Below are 21,420 nucleotides of genomic sequence, written 5' to 3' on the forward strand. Positions count from 1 at the left end.
AAAGTATTATCTGAAGGTTTTTGGTTACTTTAAGTGAAATCTTGCCTAGTCAATCATAGTCATCTGAATTTAACAGTTTTAATCTTTCTTCAGAATCTCTTGGTCTGCGGAGTAAAATATTGAGGAAAATCGAAGAGCTGAAAGTAAAGGTGGAAGCCCTTTCTTCTGGAATCCCAGATGAATTCCTATGTCCAATAACTAGGGAAGTAATGAAAGAGCCTGTCATTGCATCAGGTATGTATAGAAACAATACCAAATTTATCAAAACATATTGAATAACGTAAAGTATCCATCAAAGTGTACTTAAATGTGAAGAATGTTTAAGGTCCCTTGTTTAGAAAGGTTGCTTTGCTAAAGTACATCATAATTTTAAACCATTTTTTTTTCAGATGTTTCTGTTAACTTTATTCTGGTATAATTTATTTAACTGATTAGTTCTGTAGGATGATAAATAATTGAACATTGTGCTGTTTTGTGAAGAAAAATGCAAAATTTTTTGTTTGCTTAATAATGGATTCATTTAAACCTGTGATAATCATGTTAAGTTACCAAATTGTGGAACACGAAATACTAAAGTAAGAACTCTTTTATTAAGTTTTAAACAGATTTCTGATAAACTATTCCAGTTGTATGATGATGGCCTCCACTAACCAAAATTTTTAATACTTTTTTAGTCTTTAAAAGAAATAAGAATCAAATTATACTTTTTTATAAGAATATATTGAATTTGGTAAAACTATTTTACAAATCATATTTTTAAAATCAATAATGCTATTTTTTTAACCTGAAGTAATTTGATGTGACTATTTTGGATTTTTTCCTATATTTTTCTTGAATGCTTATTTACTTGGCCAAAATCAGGGAATCCTATTCTGTTTTGATATATCCTCCACATGCATGGGATAGCTGTGTGGCAGAGATAGAGTGCTTAACTTGGGGTCAGGAAGACCTCAGCTGGATAGCTTGGAATCCTCCCTCAGACTCTTGGCAAGTCATAATGCTTTCTTGTCCTGTTTTCTCATTGGTAAAATGAAAATGATGCTATATAATAATAATAATTATATATAATATTCTGCCTTATAGAGTTGTGAGGATCAATTGAGGTTACATATTTCAAATGTTTTACAAACTTTAAAATGCTGTACAAATGTTAGTTATTATAATATGCACCACTGGTATTGGAGTGAATATTTCTGTTAGGGAAAAAAATTTTGTTTATTTGAGAATATGAATCTTATTCTCATGTTACTGTATTTAAGGTTAGCTACATTTTTGTAGGGTTTTAAAATTTGCCTTACCTAAATGAACTTGGATGATCCTCACAACAACCCTTAGAGAGGTACTATTATTATCCCCATTTTACCTATGAAGAAAAAGAGACTTATAGAAGTAAAATCATTTGCCCAAGGTCACACAGCTAGCAAATATTAGAGCAAGGCTTCCTGATGCCAGTGCAAGCACCCTGTTCTCCACTTTGTCTTTCTGCAAGGGAGCTATCTGGGCTTGAATGGAGCTAAAGTGTTATGCAACATAATGATAGGGGAAAGGCAAAGGAAGGGAATAAACATTTAGATAGTGCTTACTATGTGTCAGGCCCTGTGCCAAAGCAGTTTTTATAAATATTATCTCATTTGATCCCACAACAACTCTGCAAAGCAAATGCTATTAATATTATCCCCTTTTTACAGTTGAGTCAACTGAAACAAACAGAAGTTAAATTGCTTGCACAGGGTCTCACAGCCAGTGAGTTCATGAGGCCAGATTTGAACTAAGGTCTTCCTAACTCCCAGCCCAGTGATCTATCCACGGTGCCACCAGCTGTCTATTCTTAAATAGCTTTGCCTATTTTGAAAAACCTTTTTTTTTTTCCTTCCAAATATAATGTAAGAAAAAGCACATCAGTTTAGCTAAGAAGAGTGTCACCCTTGAATAAAAATTGTTGTTGGCATAAGTTACTCAAACTTGTTCAGTTAAAAATCACTAAACTGAGAATGAATTCTATAATGTCATCCATATATTAATCCAGAAACATGATTAAATAAATTTGTTTTTTTAAAACTATTTTTCTCCTTATGTTTTTGATTTGCAGTTGTAGAGTCTGTGCCCCAGCACTAAGCCTGGTTCTGCATGTGAAATTCCCTATACATTATATAACAATCTCTATCACCCACTGATAAGAACTCTGTTCTGTTATTTATGATGACTTTTTAAGGAGTGAAATTCTCTTGGCAGGGTTAACTCTTGTCAAGCCGTGAACTTGCCTTTTCTTGGTATTCATTGAGTTAACCCCACCTTCATAATGTTTATCATATTTTTTTCCTTAGGCTATTATACCGTATTGCTCACGAAGTTCATTGCTAAGCTATACTGTTAGACGTGAGTAGGAGAGTTAGAAGACTGTATAGGTGTCTGGGAAAGTAGAGCTCACTCAAAAGAATAGATTTTTGACTCTCCAGCAACTGAGTGCTTTTCTCAGTGGGGTAGTTGACAAGGAGAGGTCAGCCAGATGAGTATTCCAAGTCTAGAGATATGTCTGAAAGGTAGGGTTCCTCAGAGGCAGAATGGCTGCCTCTTTTCATCAAAACAATTACTTTTTTTTTGTAGGGAATCTTAGACCTAGATTAGTATTAGAAACCTTCGTTACTTTGTGGGCAGCCCCCCAAGAGAGATAGAGAACTGTGGTAACAGGAAGTAGAGTTGTCGACAATTTGTAGGCTTGGGTATGAATGAATGTTTTTTGTCTTTTGGAGTTTGAGGTCTGACTAAATGAAGCTTGTTTTATATTTGATGGTGTGATAGCCTTGATTCTTGTATGGGAGCTGAGGGATCTTTTTTCCATTTTTTTTGGAGGGGAGACCTAGACTAGAACCAAATTCTGATGTTCTCAGGGGAAAACCTGGATAGGGGCACAGATGAAAGAAAATGATTTATGAAAAACAAAAACAAAAGCCAAGATTGAGTGTAGCCTGTGCTAACCCATCGTCTTTTGGGTCACACAGAATCTAGTCATTCCTTTAGTATTACCTAACAAGGTAAAAGTGATCTTTCCTTCTGTAGTTTATTCTTAACATTTTGTCTTCACCTTCCCCCGTACTTAGCTCACTATTCCAGGTATCATTTATCTATGTATGTGTATTTTCCCCCAACCCCATCATTAGACTATAAATTCCTAGAGTATGATAAATGTTACATCTGTCTTTGTATACACAATACCTAGTACAAGGCCTTGCACAGAGTAAGCACCGAATTTAAAAAAAATTTTTTTTTCAAAAATAAAAGATTTCATCATCATGGAAACTGCTTTAAAATACTTGTTATTGGGTAGAGCATACTTCAACCTGCCAGCTCTTAGTGTAGTTCATTTAGTTCTGTGTTGTGCAGGTTGTTGTTTTTTAAATATTTTTAAAGCCTATTAAAATGTATATGCAACCTTTTTTATAATATGCATTTTCCTTAAATCTAAGATTCCTTAAGTTTGTATTACAATGCATTTACTTATGTGGAAGTAGTGAAAACAAGAAATAAAATTAGTTATTAATGAGGTACATAACATTTGCTAGGAAATGTTATATTATAATTGTTTTTGTATAAATCTGTTTGATTAAAATTCATCTAACTGCATTTATACTAAATTATCAATGCATTCATAATTTTTTTTTTGAAGAACTGAGTAAAGACTCCTAAATCAGATTATTGATTGCAATTTCCTAGGTAGGCACATAACTATTCTCAGTCTTCCTTATTTATACATGAAAGACTGTATCAGGGCACAGCCTGATAAATCTAATGATTTCATTGATACCTCTATGCTGACCTTGGTAAATACTGGTTTAAAGCTTTTATTGAAATGCTTTTTCCATTTAGCAGGGGGCCCTGACTTTCTGCCAAAACAAAGTGTTTGTTTTTTCACAGTATGACTTTTAATTCTAATGTAATGTTATACATTAATGTCCTACTCTAAAGCTGCTTCATATTTGTATGGAAGTGATCTTGAGAGCTCAAAAACTATTATAGTACATCGCAGGGCTTCCCAACGTAAAAAAGCTTTGAATACAGGCCCACGGATGGAATATTGCTCAGGAACAGACTTAATTACATTTTGAGAATCTCATCACCAGAACATTGGCTGCAGCAACTCATGAAATCATTTATAAGACATGGAATAGTTGTGATCTGTGTAAATGGAGGGAGCTCTACTCTGAAAATCAAAGATATTTTGAAGTATTTTTAATGCCATGCAAGATGCTAATTTTATGTTTGTCTAAACAACTGCTAAAATAATATTTCCTTAGTTTAGGTTGGTACTAGGTACTTGGTTACCCACTAATGCCCATGGGTAATGAATTTTAAAGCATTTATTAGATGATAAAGACAAGTTTGAAGGGTGTTTATGTTAAAATAATTTATGATGTACAGTATCCTCCAGTAGTTTTCTAGCACTTGGCCTAAGCTTGACTTTGATTACTTATTTAGCTGATGAGGATTCTCTCAAATAATACGGATAAAATTAACAAAACAACAATTAAAAAAGCACCCCAGTACTCAGTGAACTCTTGTACTATTATAGAATTACTTTGCTTTGTGAACAGTTGTTCCCTCAGACCAAGCTAAAAAGCAAAATTGTCTTTCCTTTCAGTTTGACAGTTTACTTCTGCAGAAATGTCCTGTCTCGTAACAACACAAAGCCATTTTTAAAAACTTAAACTATAAGCCATTTTTAAAAACTTAAATTTTAAGGCTGGCTACAAGTTGGTCCCTGTCTGTTACATATAGTCCATTTCTTTTTATGATGTTTATTTCTCACCATATTTAGTGATTCACTTCTCTTCTAGAAGAAAGTATTCATTATATACCAGAATGAAATTTTTAAATACACTACAGGCCTTTGCACCCTTTCATTTCTTAATTATTAACTACAGTTTTCTAGCATACTTTTTGTCATTCTTGTACCCAACTTCCTGTTAAAGTCACTGAATTTCAATCTGTTATGTTGATTAGATTTGAAAGATCTTGTGGATTTTTTGATAGACTTCTTGTACTACTTTCTCCTCTACAATATCTTGGTTCAAAAGCTGCACTTATCATAGTGATGGTCTTTTTGTTTGCTCTCATTATAAGGGCAAGACTGCCAATTGTATCTTTAAAGAAGGTGGTATTGGGTGTATCATAAAACCAATAATACCCACTCTTTTATTTGTTTCTCCAAGAAGAAACTATGGGCTGTCCTTTAGCTTCACTTTCCTTAGTTCTTCTGATTCCATTTGTAGTGATAATGTCAGTATATATAAATATCAGCTCTTCTAGTTATTTAATAATGTCTTGGATTTAGAGTAACAGTAGTGAACTTTTAAGTTTGTATATGTTCTAAAAACTGATTCTTAGCACCCTTTTCCTTTTCCTCTTCTGTTATTCTACCATAATCACTGAAGAAAGAGACAGGAGATACATAGGACAGGGTGATTTTGCATTTTTCTTTTGTTTGATGGATTGCCATGACTAAAAAAAGAAAGCACTGAGTGGCTAACACACTGGTATTAGCCTCTTTGTACTTAGGCTCCAAGGTAGCATGTTACCAGGAATATACTTGGAGTTTTTGTGGCTTGGCAAGAACTACCAGAGCTTATAGTTCTCTGGAATAGCCTTTGAAAAAGATGATCAGGAAGATTCAAGGCCATATGATAGATCTAAATGAGCTCTCTATAGGAATTATCTACAAATAACAATAGGGCAGCTATGGGGCACAGTGGATAGAGTTCCAGGCCTGGATTCAGGAAGTTTCTTCATGAGTTCAGTTGTATCTTCAGACACTTTCTAGCTCTGTGAGCCTGGGCAAGCCACATACCCCTGTTTCCTCAGTTCCTCTTCTGTAAAATGAGCTGAAGAAGGAAATGGCAAAACCACTCCAGTGTCTTTGCCAAGAAAACCCCAAATGGGGTCACAAAGAGTTGAATGTTACTGAAAAACAATGGAACAAAACAGATAACTAATATGTACATCATCGATGAAAGCAGGAGGACACAGGTAGGCTTTTGCAACTGCTTTTCTATAGTAGGCTACATCTTAAAGTCATACAGTTTACTTAAAGGTATAAAGACTACAAGAACATACTGGATTTATTGTTTATTTAACAAACATTTTGACTTAGTAGAGCAAACTATAGATAGAACATTAAAAGCTTTTTTTTAAACAAAGTATCTCTGTGGCAGCTGGGTGGTGCAGTGGATAGAGCGCCATCCTGGAGTCAGGAGGACCTGAGTCCAAATCCGGCCTCAGATACTTGACACTTACTAGCTGTGTGACTCAGGGCAAGTCACTTAACCCCAATTGCCTCACCAAAAAAAAACTCCAAAAAACAAAACAACAAGCTATCTCCATTACATATGTAATAATTATACAAGATTACTTGGTAGCACAGTTCTTCATAGCCATGCCAAAGTCAAGTATCAAGCCTCCATTACTGACTGGACAAGGTGATGCTGAGCATCAAAAATAGAAAAGGCTTTATGGCGAAGATCTCAGGCTTGCTCTGGTCCTTGGGTCCTGCTTAGTGAATGAAGTCCAATTCTTCTCAGAATGCAGAATTGAACATAGAGTATAAGGCATTTATTTCATCTTTAACAGAGATGGCAGACCAAGTGGAGAAATATTTATTGAACTTGAATCAAAAGATGAAGTCACATTAGCACTGAAAAAAAGAGAGAAAGTATGGGACACAGATATGTCAAAGTATTCAAACAAGGTTGAAATAGATTGGGTGTTGACTCATTCTGATCCTGACACTGCCAGTGAAGCCTTTGTGTACCTTAGAGTCCTCTCATTTGACTGCAGTAAGGAAGAAGGTGACTTTTTTTTCCAGGGTTGAAATCATGCCAAATGGGTTGTGGACTTCTAGGGGAAAAACACTGGGGAGGTTTCTGTGCACTTTGCTTCATAGAAAATAGCTGAAAAAGCTTTAAACAAACACAAGAAGAAAATAGGACACAGGTACACTGAAATCTTCAAGAGCAGATAGGCAGAAGTTTGTATTTATGATCCTCTTTGAAAGCTAATGACTATGCCAAGTCCTTATGCTGGACCTTGGGCTGGCAGAGGCTCTAACAGAATTGATATAGGAGCCAAGTTTGAAAAACTGAGGTGTGGTGCCTATGGTGGAGAGTATGAAGGCTATAATGACCACCATGGATGAATGATGGAGAGGAAGAGAGAGAGAGACAGACAGACACACACACACCCCTATATAGAGATGTATATATACATATATATCCACACATATATATGTTTGTGTGTGTGTATGTGCTTATATATGGAGATGGCGGGTCTCCTCATAAACTATGATAGGCCACTGTGTGCACATTAGAGGATTACCTTACAGACCCTGCTGAAAATATTCATGCCTTTTTCTTACCACTCAAACATGTGAGAGTACACATTTGAAAGTGGACTTGGTGACAGACTGACCAGAAAACCATATGTTGAATTTGCTGCTACAGGACCACCTTAACAAAATAGTTAACCATTGGAGATTAAACAACATGACAAGGTAGTTATGTTGTACTTAAACAGTAAGCCTATTTAGGTGAAAGCAGTTTTTCCTATGGATTGTCAGTCTAATCTCTAGTGGTTAACCTTTTTGAGATGTTTGAGATGCATATTGGAGATATGCTTTTTTTGGCAAAACAAATATAAAAAATAAAACATTTGGTATGTACTAGTTACTTAGTTTGATATTCTATAAGGAATGTGTTTTTAATTTTTTTTTTAAGTTAATGAGGATGATTTTGAGATACAGTACAGATTTGTTAGGAATTTGGTCTTGCTATTTGTATTAACTTCTGAGGCTTTGATTTAAATCTTTCATTATATTATGATTTTCTTTTAGGTGTATTGCACTAAATGACACTTGTTAAATATATCTTCCTTTCAAAAACAGAGGGAACAAAAGATTACTTGATAGCTACAACCATAGAGAACCTTGTTTAACAGTTATCTGTCAATCTCAAATGAGGCATACGAGGAGAAGTTTATCAACAAAGAAGTTCACCAGCTCTCGTGTGCTGCACAGAGTTCATATGAAAGAGTGATTCTGAATCCTCCAGATACTGTTATTTATGGAAGATACTGTATTTATTATATTAAGCTCCAAAATACTACAGAACCACCTCAACAAAAAAATTAACCACTAGAGAGTAGACTGACAATCCATACAAGAAAAAAAAAAAGAATGTATGTTGTCCAGACTGTGACACAATTGAATTGTTACTATTATGAATCAGACTATCAATATGTTTATCTTGGATAGACAGGGAGCATTTAGATGGACTATATATCTAGTAATATGGGAGGCCTGTTTCTATATCTTAAATAAAAAACAGCTTGTAGCCAACCTTAAAACCTAACTTCTTAAAAATTGCCACTTGTACTTTCAATGACCCACACTACTCCTTGATGCAAATACCAATCTTTTCAGCACCATTATTCTTCTAGTAATGTTATATGGGTGTGAGGCATGAAATAGCATGTCCAAAGAAGCAGAATTCTCAAGAAAAACTTGAATAAGGGTGAACCCAAGAGAGGAAGGATTTGAGGAAGACCTGAAAAGGAAGAAGATTCGGTCCTTAGGAGAAAGATTTAAGAAAAAGGATATGAGGAGGAAAAGCAGCAAAAGAAATTGTCTAAAGAAAAAGAAAAAAAATATAAGCAGCTAGGTGGTGCAGTGAGTAGAGCTCCAATCTTGGAGGCAAGAGAACCGGAGTTCAAATGTGGCCTCAGACACTTGACACTTTTGACACTTACTAGCCATGTGACCCGGGGCATGTCACTTAACCCCATCACCTCACCCAAAAAAAAAACAATGAGAAGAAGACAGTAGGACAAAGTAAGGTGTTATTTGTGATGTATGGTTATGAGAGATGAAAGATTACTAAACCCTTCCTGAAGCCTTCTATTACCATGGCACAATTCTTTGATATCTCCATGGAGATTATATATTTTGAGACATTCTCTATTGAATACATATATACGTATATATCCCATCCCACTGGAAAGCTGGTCTCTACTTTTAGATCTTCCAACTCTGATAAGTGTGCCTTTTGACTTTCTAGGAATTAGACCTTCATATCATTTCCTGTAGTCTCCTCCCATTCTCTTAGTATTCTAGTATTCTCACCCCTCCTTTCCCAACCTTACCAGCAACCTACTGTATTATCTTAACCTATTAAAATGTAAGCTCCTTTTGGTCAGGGACTGACTGTCTTGTTGATTTGTATTTATATCAATTTATGTTTGGACATTTGAGGCCATGGGTTAAGCATAACTAATAAGATGAAGTAAAAATCTTGTTCAATCTTATCTCACAGGTGTAACTGAGCTTTGGTGAGATATGAGACCCAGGACTGAAATATAGCCCTGAAAGAGTATGCTGTAATTAAATTAATCAATATAGGTAAAGGATGGGAGCTGGAGGAGAGGGGCGGTAAGGAATGGTATCGTACATTTTACACATGAAAGGAACTAGAATAGGAAGAGTGGTGTATAGTATAGACCAGTGATGTCAAACTCAAATAGAAACACATTTCTGCAGCTGCATATTTACTTATAAAACCATAAATGAGCATTATGTGATATTTTTCTTTTCTTTTTTTTAATGGTAATTTTTATTTTTGTTTTCAACATTTACTTCCACAAGATTTTGAATTCCAGATTTTCACCCCATCTCGCCCCTCCCCTCACCACAAGATGGCATGCATTCTAAATACCCCTTCTCCTAGTCTGCTTTCTCTTCTATCTCTCCCCCTCTTCTCTTATCCCCTTCTCCTTCAATTTTCCTGTACGGCAGGATGGATTTCTGTACCCCATTTCCTGTATTTCTTATTTCCCAGTTGCATGTGAAAACACTTTTTTTTAAAACATGTGTTTTTAAAACTTTGGGTTCCAAATTTTCTCCCTTCCTCCCTCCCCACCCACCCTCATTGATAAGGCAAGCAACTAAATATAGGTTATATATGTGCAGTTATGCAAAACACTTCCATAGTAGACATGCTGTGAAAAACTAACTCTATTTCCTTTAATCCTATCCACCCCCCCGTTTATTCTATTCTTTCTTTTAACCCTGACCCTCCTCAGAAGTACTTGCTTCTGATTACCCCCTTTCCCAATCTGCCCTCCTCTCTATCATTCCCCTACTCTCTTGTCCCCTTCCCCCCCATTTTCCTGTAGGGTAAGACAGATTTCCACACCCAATTGAGTGTGTATGTTATTCCCTCCTTAAGTCAAATCCTATGAGAATAAGATTCACTCATTCCCTCTCACCTTCCCCCATTTCCCCTCCATTGTAAGAGCCTTTTCTTTTCTGGTTTTTTTTTTTTGTGGGATAATTTACCCCGTTCTACCTCTCCCTTTCTTCTTCTCCTAGTATATTCCTCTCTCACCCATTAATTTTATTCTCCAGATATGACCCCTTCATTTGTAACTCACCCTATGCCCTCTATCTGTCTATAGCTATATATACGTACATATAATTTTTTCCCCTCCAACAACCCTAATACTGACAAAGGTCTCATGAGTTACAAATATCATCTTTCCATGCAGGAATGTAAACAGTTCAACCATAGTCTCTTATGATTTTCTCTTTCCTGTTTACCTCTTCAATGTTCCACTCGAGTCTTGTATTTGAAAATCAAATTTTCTATTCAACTCTGGTCTTTTCATCAAGAATGCTTGAAAGTCCTCTATTTCACTGAATGACCATTTTTTCTCCTGCAGGATTATACTCAGTTTTGCTAGGTAGGTGATTCTTGGTTGTAATCCTATCTCTTTTGCTCTCTGGAATATTATATTTGATGCCCTGTGGTCCCTTAATGTAGAAGCAGCTAAATCTTGTGTTATCCTGATTGTGTTTCCACAATACTTGAATTGTTTGTTTCTGGCTGCTTGTAATATTTTCTCCTTGACCTGGGAACTCTGGAATTTGGCTACAATATTCCTAGGAGTTTTCCTATGGGGATCTCTTTCAGGAGGAGATCAGTGGATTCTTTCAGTTTCTATTTTGTCCTCTAGTTCTAAAATATCAGGACAGTTTTCCTTGATAATTTCTTGAAAGATGATGTCTAGGCTCTTTTTTTGATCATGGCTTTCAGATAGTCCAATAATTTTTAAATTCTTTCTCCTGGATCTATTTTCCAGGTCAGTTGTTTTTCCAATGAGATATTTCACATTGTTTTCTAATTTTTCATTCTTTTGGATTTGTTTTACAGTGTCTTGATTTCTCATAAAGTCACTAGCTTCCAATTGGTCTATTCTAATTTTTAAGGAAGTATTTTCTTCAGTAATCTTTTGGACTTCCTTTTCCATTTGTCCAATTTTGCTTTTTAGGGCATTCTTCTCATTGGCTTTTTGGACCTCTTTAGCCATTTAGGTTAGGCTATTTTTTAAGGTGTTATTTTCTTCAGTATTTTTTTGGGGCTCCTTTAGCAAGCTGTTGACTTGTTTTTCATGATTTTCTTGCATCATTCCCAGTTTTTCCTCTACTTCTCTTACTTGCTTCTCAAAATCCCTTTTGAGCTCTTCCAAGGCCTGGGACTGATTCATATTTTTCTTGGAGGCTTTGGATGTAGGAGCTTTGGCTTTGTTGTCTTCTTCTGGTTGTATGTTTTGATCTTCTTTGTCACCAAAGTAAGATAATATAGTCTGACTCTTTTTGCGCTGCTTTCTCATGATCCTGGCCAATTACTTGAGTTTTAAACTCTTTGTTAAGGTAAAAGTCTGCTTCCAATGTGAAGAGTGTACTGTCCCAAGCGTCAGGGATTTGTACAGCTGTTTTCAGAGGTACTTCTAGGGACCTGTAAATTTTCAGTTCTTTCAAGGTGGTATGACAAGGGGTGAGGTGTTTCCTCTCCACCACCACAACAAGCTCCACTGCACCAGTGCTCCTCCTCACCCCAGGACTGCCCCTCAGAACTGTGACCTAGATCCAAGCCCTGGTAAAGCAAGAGATTCCTGCCTCAGCCCTGGCAAAGAGATCCTTGCAATCCCCCTCTGATCAGCCACTCGATTCCTCCTCTCTGTGGGCCAGAAGCTCAGACAAAAGCTGCGGCCCTGGGCCACGCTCGAGACTTGCGGCTGAGACCTAGCTTCTTCTCTCACCACATTCACAGACTTCCCACTGACCTTCTAAGTTGTCTTTGGCGTTCAGGGGTTGAGAAGTCTGGAAACCGCCACAGCTCCCTGAGATTCAGTCCTCTGAGGCCTGCTCCAGGGTCGCTGCGGCCTGGGCGCCCACACTGAACTGCGCTCCTCTCCCCACCTGGCGCGATATACCTTTCCGATCAACCATCCAGGCTGTCTTTGGCTGGAAATTTGTTTCACTCTGTCTTTTTGTGGGTTCTGCTGCTTTAGAATTTGTTTAGAGCCATTTTTTTAGGTATTTGGAGGGCTTTGGGAGAGAGCTCAAGGCAGTCACTGCTTTCCCTCTGCCATCTTGGCTCTACCCCCCGATTGTTTTTCGATCTTTTTATTTTCTTAAATATTTCCTAATTACATTTTAATCTGATTCCAGGCTACACTCAGGAGTGGTAGGCTACATATTTGACACCTGGTGTAGACAACATGGGCAGGAAGAAGAAATTACTGAGGAAACAGCTGTTAGGCTTGTCACAGATGCATGATATGGAGGTGATGGAGCACTAAAACTATCTGGACATTCTGGAGTTCTCTTTGCCAGAAACACGTGCGCGCGTGCCTCTGTGTTTATGTGTGTGTGTGTGTGTGTGTGTGTGTGTTCGTTCTTTGGTGTTGCTATTTGTTTTTACACTAAAGTTGTTTTCCCTTGAGCTCCAAACATTGGACCATCTTTTAAAAAAAAAAATTTTGTTGATGTTGTTCATTGTTGTTTCTTATTGATTTCCAAATGTATCCTTTCCAACAAAGTTTTCGGGGGCAGGGGGTGGGAATCAGTTTAGCAAAACCAATCAACACATTGGGCATGTCTAATAGTATAGTCAATGTATCTATACTACTAGTCTCCCACCCCTGAAATGAAGGGAAGGAAGTGCATGTTCTCAACTCTTCTCTGCAACCAGCATTGGTTTCAGTAATTGTACATCATTTGTTTTAATTTTTTTTGTTAACACAGCTTTTGGTTTTAATTTTGTTATCTTTATTTATATTGTGGCAGTCATGTATATTGATTTCCTGGTTCTACTTTATCAGTTCTTCAAGTCTTCCATGCTTTTCTGAATTCTTTCTCTGGGATCAAATATAAATTACCCTCTTTGGCATTTAAAGCTCTTCACAACCTGATCCCTTCTTTCCTATGGCACAGTGGTACTCTATCACAGTCATATGTAACTTGTTCAGTCATTCCTCAATTGATGGACATCCCCTCAATTTCCAATTCTTTGCCACCACAAAAAGAGCTGCTGTAAATATGTTTGTTCATATAGGTCCTTCCATTCCCCTCCCCCCTTTTAAAAAATCTCTTTGGGATACAGACTTAGTAGTGGTATTACTGGGTCACAGAGGATGCAGAGTTTTATAGCCCTTTGGTCATAGTTTTCAATTGCTCTCCAGAATGGTTGGATCAATTCACGACTTCACCAATGGTACATTACTGTCCCAGTTTTTCCATACCCCCTCCAACATTTATCATTTTCCTTTTCTGTCATATTAACCAATCTGATAGGTATGAGGTGGTTCCTCAGAGTTTTAATTTGCATTTCTTTAATCAGTAGTGATTTTCATATGACTGTAGATAGCTTTGATTTCTTCATCTGAATTGATCAGTTGGGGAATGACTTGTATTTTTACAAATTTGACTCGGTTCTCTAATTTATTTGAGAAATGAGACCTTTAATAGAAACATTTACTGTTAAAAAGAAAATGTTTTTCCCAGTTTTCTTCTTTCCTTCTAAACCTTGGTTGCATTAGTTTTGTTTGTACAAAACTTTAATTTTAATTTTTAATTAAAACTATTTATTTTACGTCTCATAATGCTCTTTGTTTTTTGTTTGATTGTAAACTCCCTTCTCCATAGATCTGACAGGTAAACAAACTATTCCTTGCTTTCCTAATCTGTTTAAATCCTTATGTTTAAATCATGTGCCTATTTTTACCTTACTTGGTATACAGTCTAAAAAAATGTTGGTCTACACCTCATTTGTGCCATGCTGTTTTCCAGTTTTACCAGCAGTTTTTGTCAACTTGTGAGTTCTTGTCCCGAAAGCTTTGGTCTTTGGATTTATCAAACACTAAATTACTATGATCATTTACTATTGTGTATTGTGTACCTAATCTATTCCACAGATCCACCACTCCATTTCTTAGCCAGTACCAGATTGTTTTGATGATTACTGCTTTATAATACAGTTTGAGCTCTGGTAATGGCAAGTCCACCTTCCGTCGCATTTTTTTCCATTAATTCCCTTGATATATTTTTGTTCTTCCAGATGAATTTTGTTGTTTTTTCTAGCTTCATAAAAAAATTTTTGGTAGTTTGGTATGGCACTGAATAAATAATTGATTTGGGTAGAGTTGTCGTTTCATTATATTGGCTCAGCCTACCCCTAAGTAACTGATATTTTTCTAGATGTATATATCTAATTTTATTTGTGTAAAAAATGTTTTGTAATAGTGTTCCTATAGCTCCTGAATTTGTCTTGGCAGGTAGACTCCCAAGTATTTTATGTTGTCAAATAGTCATTTTAATTGGAATTTCTCTATCTCTGGGTGCTGGAGTTTTTGGGTAATATATAGAAATGCTGATGATTCATGTAGGTTTATTTTAGCTTTGCTAACATTGCTAATTATTTCAACTAGTTCCTTAGTTGATTCTCTAGGCTTCTCTAAGTGTACCATCATATCACCTGCAAAGAGTGATGGTTTAATTTCCTCGTCTGTTCTAATTACTTCATTTTTTTTTTCTTCTTATTGCCATAGCTAACTTTTGTAGCACAACATTGAAGATAAGGGGTATCCTGGCTTCACTCCTCATCTTACTGGGAAAACTTTTAGCTTATCCCCATTACAGAATGGGGATGCTTGCTGATGTTTTTACATAGATACTACTTATCATTTTAAGGAACACTCTCTTTATTCCTGTGCTTTCTAGTGTTTTTAATAGGAATGGGTATTGTATTTTGTCAAAGGCCTTTTCTGCATCTATTGAGATAATCATAGCATTTGTATTGGTTTTGTTACTGATATGGTCAGTTATGCTGATAGATTTCCTAGTATTGAACCAACCTTGCATCCCTGGTGTAAATCCCACCTGGTCGTAGTGTATGATCCTTGTGATATAGTGATATAGTGCTCTAATCTCCTTGATTATATTTTATTTAATTTTTTTGCATTGATATTCATTAGGAAAATTGGTCTATAGTTTTCTTTCTCTGTTTCTGCTGTTGCTGATTTAGGTATCAGCATAATATTTGTGTCTTTAAAAAGATTTTGGTAGGACTCCTGCACCTGTTTTTCCAAATAGTTTGTATAATATTGGAATTAATTGTTCTTTAAATGTTTGGTAGAATTTACTTGTGAATCCATCTGGTCCTGAGTAGTTTTTTCTTAGGGACTTTATTGATGGCTTTTTCAATTTCCTTTTCTAAGATAGGGTTACTTAAGTATTCTATTTCCTCTTCTGTTAGTCTGGGCAATTTATATTTTTGTAAATATTCATCCATTTCACTTAGATTGTCATATTTATTGGCATATAACTGGGCAAAATAACTCCTAATAATTGCTTTAATTTCTTTTTCATTGATGGCAAATTCACCCTTTTCATTTTTGATGCTAGTAATTTGGTTGTGATTTTTTTTTCCCCATACAACCAGCTCCCAGTTTATTTATATAGTCCAATGGTTTACTTTAAATTTTATTAATCTCTCCTTTGGTTTTCAGGTTTTCCAATTTGGCATTTAATTGAGGGTTTTAAATTTGCTCTTTCTCTAGTTTTTTTAGTTGCATGTCCAATTCATTTATCTGCTCTTTAATTTATTAATGTAGGCATTTAGATATAAATTCTCCCCTCAGTACTGCTTTGGCTGCATCATATAAATTTTGGTATGTCTCATTGTTATTCTCATTAATGAAATTATTATTTGTTCTTTGACTCATTCTTAGGATTATTTTATTTAGTTTCCAAATAATTTCTAATGTCTTTATGTGACCCTTTATTGAATGTAATTTTTTTATTGAATTATCATCTGAAAAAGATACATTTAATATTTCTGCCAGTTTGCATTTGATTGTGAGGTTTATCCTGCTTACATGGACAATTTTTGTGTAGGTGTCATATACTGCTGAGGAAAGGGTGTTTTCCTTTTCATCTCCATTCAGTTTTCTCCAGCTCTATCATAACTAACTCTTCTAAAATTCTATTCACCTCCCTACTTTCCTTCTTGTTTATTTTGTGGTTGGATGTATCTAGTTCTGAGAGGGGAAAAGTTGAGGTCCCTCACTAGTATAGTTTTACTATTTCCTTCTTTAACTCATTTAAGTTCTTTAAAAATTTGGACACTCTGCCATTTGGTGCATATATATTCAATACTGAAATTACTTCATTGTCTGTGGTACCTTTTAGTAAGATGTAGTTTCCTTCTTTATCTTTTTAATTAGGTCTATTTTTGCTTTTGTTTTGTCTAAGATCATGATTCCTACCCCTGCTTTTTTTTTTTAACTTCAGCTGAAACATAATAGATTCTGCTCCAGCCCTTTACTGTGTGTGTCTCTCTGCTTCAAATGTGTTTCTTGTAATCAACACACTGTAGGATTCTAGTTTTTAGTCCACTCTATCTGCTTTCATTTTATGGTGAGTTTGTCCCATTCACAGTTACAATTACTGTTTTTCCTCTCCTTCCCTCTTTCTTTGTTCTTCCTTTCCTCCCCTCCTCCCCCTTCATCCTGTCCCTCTTCAACAGTATTTTGCTTCTAACTACTGCCTCCCCTAATCCATCCTTCTATCAATCCCCTCCCTGCTACCTTGTAGGATAAGATAGATTTCTGTACCCAACTGAGTGTTTGTTATTCTGTTTGAGTCAATTCTGATGAGAGTAAGGTTCAAACGATGCTCCCCAAACTTTCCCTACAATGTAATATATCTTTTGCGCCTCTTCATGTAAAATAATTTACCCCATTCTACCTTTCCCTTCCCTTCTCTCCAAGTGCAATCCTCTTTCTTACTCCTTAATTTTTTTTAATCATCCCATCAAAGTCAACTTACACCAGTACCCTCTGTCTGTGAATATTCTTAACTGCCCTAACCATGATAATTCTTAAGAATTCCAAGTATCAGCTTCTTGTGTAGGGATGTAAACAATGTAACATTATTGAATCTCTTATGTTTTCTCTTTCCTCTTTACCTTTTTATGCTTCTCTTGAGTCTTCCATTTGGAAATCTAATTTTCTTTTCAGCTTTGGTCTTTTCATCAGGAATGTGTGAAAGTCCTGTATGTCCTTGAATGTCCATCTTTTTCCCTGAAGGATTATACTCAGTTTCATTGGATAGGTGATTCTTGATTGTAATCCTAGCTTCTTTGCCTTCTGGAATATCACATTAATATCAATTAATGTAGAAACTGCTAAATTCTATGTAATCCTGACTGTGGCTCCATGATATTTAAATTGTTTGCTTGCAGTATTTTTTTCCTTGACCTGAGAGTTCTGGAATTTGGCTAGAATATTCCCGGGAGTTTTCATTTTGGGATCTCTTTCAGAAGGAGTCTTTCAATTTTTATTTTACTTTCTGGTTTTAGAGTATCAAAGTAGTTTTCCTTGTTAATTTCTTGAAATATGATACCTAGGCTCCTTTTTTTTGATCATGGCTTTCAGATAGTCCAGTAAATCTTAAATTATCTCTTCTCAATTTATTTTCCAGATTATTTTTCCAATGAAATATTTGACATTTTCTATTTTCTCATTCTTTTGATTTTGTTTTATTGTTTCCTGATATCTCATGGAGTCATTAGTTTCCACTTGCCCAATGCTAATTTATAAGGAATAATTTTCTTCAATGAACTTTTGTATCTCCTTTTTCATTAGGCCAGTTCTATTTTTTAAGGAGTTGTTTTCTTCAGTGAATTTTTGTATATCTTTTTTTCCACTTTTTGAACTTCTAAGCTGTTGACTATTTTTTCATGATTCTCTTACATCATTTTCATTTCTTTTCCCAGTTTTTCTTCTACCTCTCTAACTTTATTTTTAAAATCCTTTTTGGGGGCAGCTAGGTGGCACAGTGGATACAGCACCGGCCCTCAAGTCAGGAGGACCTGAGTTCAAATCTGGCCTCAGACCAAATACTTGACACTTACTATCTGTGTGACCCTGGGCACGTACTTAACTCCAACTGCCTAAGCAAAAAAAAAAATCCTTTTTGAGCTCTTCCAGGAGTTCTTTTTGGACTGACACCAATTCACATTTTTCTTGAGGTAACTTTCTGTGGTCAGTTTCTTTCTTTTTTTTTTTTGCTCATTTTTTTCCCCAGTCTAGTTCATGATTTTTAAAGTTGGGTTCTGCTCCTGGGGTGGAAGGGGCACTGTCCCAGGTTTCTTGTGCCTAAAGCATAGGGCCATAGGACCTTGCCACTGGCCTGCTGCACCAGGACAGTAGGGTCTGTCAGCTGTCCTGCAGTGCCAGGGCCACAGAACCTCATAGCTAGGGGCCTTGCCACAGGCTTGCTGGGACCCGGCCTTCTGCTAGCCTGCCTGGATACCAACTGCACTGGAATGTGTTAACCATTGTCATGGGCTGGAACATTTTTTCACAGTGTCCTTTTATTTGTTCTGCTGCTCCAGAATTCATTTTGAGGCATATTTTATAGTTGTTCAGAAGTGAATATGGGAGAGTTCCTGCCTTACTTTGCTATCTTGATTCCACCCTCAATTTTCCTTTATATTTGAAGGGTTTTTTTCCCCTAGATACTTGTAAACAAATTCTTTTTAACTGAAATTGTGAAATTTAACCACTGCCTTGAAGAGTCAAGCATGGTTTTTGGTTTGGTCAAGCAATGCTTTATTGTTTGCATTCGAAAGTTATAGGCAGTTTTCTCATATTATTTCTTGCAGAATCATTTTCAAGTTCTTTGATTTTTCATGTTCTTCCAGAAGACCTATGATCCTTAAGTTACCTCTGCATATTTTATCTTCAAGTTCATTCACTCTGATGTATAAAATAATTGGTTAAGTCCTTTTTTCTTGTGCTTTTATATTTTTGTGTTAGACTCCTTTGCCTCTCACCAAGAGTCTTCTGTGCCTGTTTTCGCTGTGTTATTCTGGACCTATTATTTAATTAGCTACAGTAGATTCCTTTTCCTTCAGGCTCCACCCCCCCTTCTGTGCTCTTCCCCTCACCTTCTTTCCTGCCCCATCTAGGTCAGACATTTCATCATTCTACCCTGAGATAACCAAATACTTACGTTCTTAATATGTAGGTTGGAGGGTGATGAATGTTTTAATCATAGCAATTGTTGAAGACCATCTTTTAAGTCAGAGAACAGTTTTGGATCTCTACTAGTGGAGGAAATATCAACATCAGTGAATGTACTACTCTGTTCATGTAGAAAATGAAATTCCGTATCTTTTGTATTAATGTTACTGTTAGTTAATGATGTTTCTATCTCATTGTCAAATTTTGAAAGAGATGTGTCCTCAGAATACATTCTTTTCATTAATAGGATGTATATTAGTAGCTAAAGCTTCAAAGATCTGTACCACATATTAAGATTATGTAAGATTAAAGGAACTTTACTTTGTTATTCACATACACGTTGGCAGATACTAATACCATTTGATTAAAATACAGGATTATTCTTTTTTTAATAAAATGTGCTTTCTCCAAAATTGTGAAATGGGTTTGAAAGAAACCCCCATAACAAGGGACACAGGTTTCTGTGTTGAAATACTAGTAGTGTGTAATATAAATAGAAGTGCATTAAATTGTACTCTGGGAAGGAAGATGGCATTTACACTCAAGTTTATATTGTGAAGTTCCTGAGAACAGATGGGGACAAGAGAAAGGACAGCATGGAGCAGTAAGGGAATCCTCAGGCAAGCTGTACAGTCTAAGAATAGAGTTTGTTGTGTTTTTTTTTAAAGGCATTTCAAATGTATATGTTTTAGAGCAGGTGTTCTTAATCTGAGACCTTTCAGTACATTTCAAGGGTTCTTTGAATTTGGCAAGAGAAAAAAATTGAATTTTCATTTTCACTAACCTCTAACTGAAATTTAGCAACAAATTACAATAGTATAAAAAATACCTCTGGTACCAGTAGAAATATTTTTTTCAGTATCACAGATACCTTAAAATATCACTTACACTCACCATCGCTACTTTGAAATTGATGTAGCCATTAGATCCACAGTTTAAACTCACATTTTAAAAACTAACATTTAAAAAACATTTTGATAACTTTATTTCGGCATAAATGGTTTCCTTTGAAATCCAATGGATTTTGTGCATTTGAAAACATTCTGAGACTGGATCCATAGACTTCACCAAACATGCATGACATACACAAAAGTTAAGAACCTCTGTTTTACAGAAAAATAGATGGATCACCTAATCTGCAAAGATTAAGTAACTTGCCCAAGGTCAGATAGTTAGTATGTATCCAAGACAGGACTTAAAACTCAGGTTTTCCCTGATCCAAAGCTGCCTCTTTTTCCATTATGCCATGTTTGTTTTTTTTGTTTATTCATATTACATGTTTATATAGTTTTTTCCTAATTGAATTTCTTGGATGGTACTTTTTCTCTGCCCACCCCATTCATGTTTTGGCATAAGCAACACCCAAATGGGGATAGAAAACCAATTGTAAGCACCAAGGACAGATATGCTGGTCTCTTATGTTAGCGCCCCTACTCCCATGCCCCAAGAAGAGCCCATCACACTATACTTATTTAATGGCTACTGTTATTGAACTTTTTAAAGAATCACTTGCCATTGAAAGAAACTGTTTTTACTATTCACATAAAAGATACAAAATATGGTGGACTCATTTGACCACTGAGTCCTGGGCAAGGGAGCCCTAGAAAAAATAGTCAGTGCATTAGCATGGGCTATCACCCAAGAACCCAGAGTCCTTTAACTTCCTGAGGTTTCCAAACTCTTTAACCATCCCTGCCTTGCAATCCCTCCCATCACCCCATCCAAGAGTGCCTTCTACAACTGCAGCACTGAATCCTTTCTTCTTTCTTTTCCATTTCAAAATTTATTGTTCCCACAGGATCCTGCTCTTAGCTTTCTAACATTGCAGCAAACTATCTGGTAAACTAATTTGAGCTAAAGTGTTTTAATGGCTCTAATTTTCATAATACTTAATGCCTCAGTTTTTTTCAAGGCTGGTTGGGGAGAAAAGAGTACAGAAACCTTTCAAGTACCCATTAAATCACAACATTAAGACAATTGGCATCAGTCGTAGATTTTACAACTCAA

At 35.9% G+C, this 21,420-nt stretch overlaps 1 protein-coding gene and 1 pseudogene across 3 annotated transcripts in view; both read left to right on the top strand.

Moving 5' to 3' along the window:
- WDSUB1 (WD repeat, sterile alpha motif and U-box domain containing 1) overlaps positions 1–21,420 on the top strand; it is an 81,570-nt gene that overhangs the window by 57,984 nt on the left and 2,166 nt on the right. For all 3 annotated transcript variants that reach the window (XM_027866158.1, XM_027866159.1, XM_027866160.1), the window contains one exon: positions 94–234. In XM_027866158.1, the coding sequence (XP_027721959.1) occupies positions 94–234 (141 nt within the window). The remainder of the gene's footprint in view (positions 1–93; positions 235–21,420) is intronic.
- Positions 6,474–7,434, top strand: LOC114045948 (annotated as a pseudogene).

Source organism: Vombatus ursinus, unplaced genomic scaffold, assembly GCF_900497805.2.
Source record: "Vombatus ursinus unplaced genomic scaffold, bare-nosed wombat genome assembly UNPS02014779.1, whole genome shotgun sequence".
In the NCBI taxonomy this organism is placed as follows: domain Eukaryota; kingdom Metazoa; phylum Chordata; class Mammalia; order Diprotodontia; family Vombatidae; genus Vombatus; species Vombatus ursinus.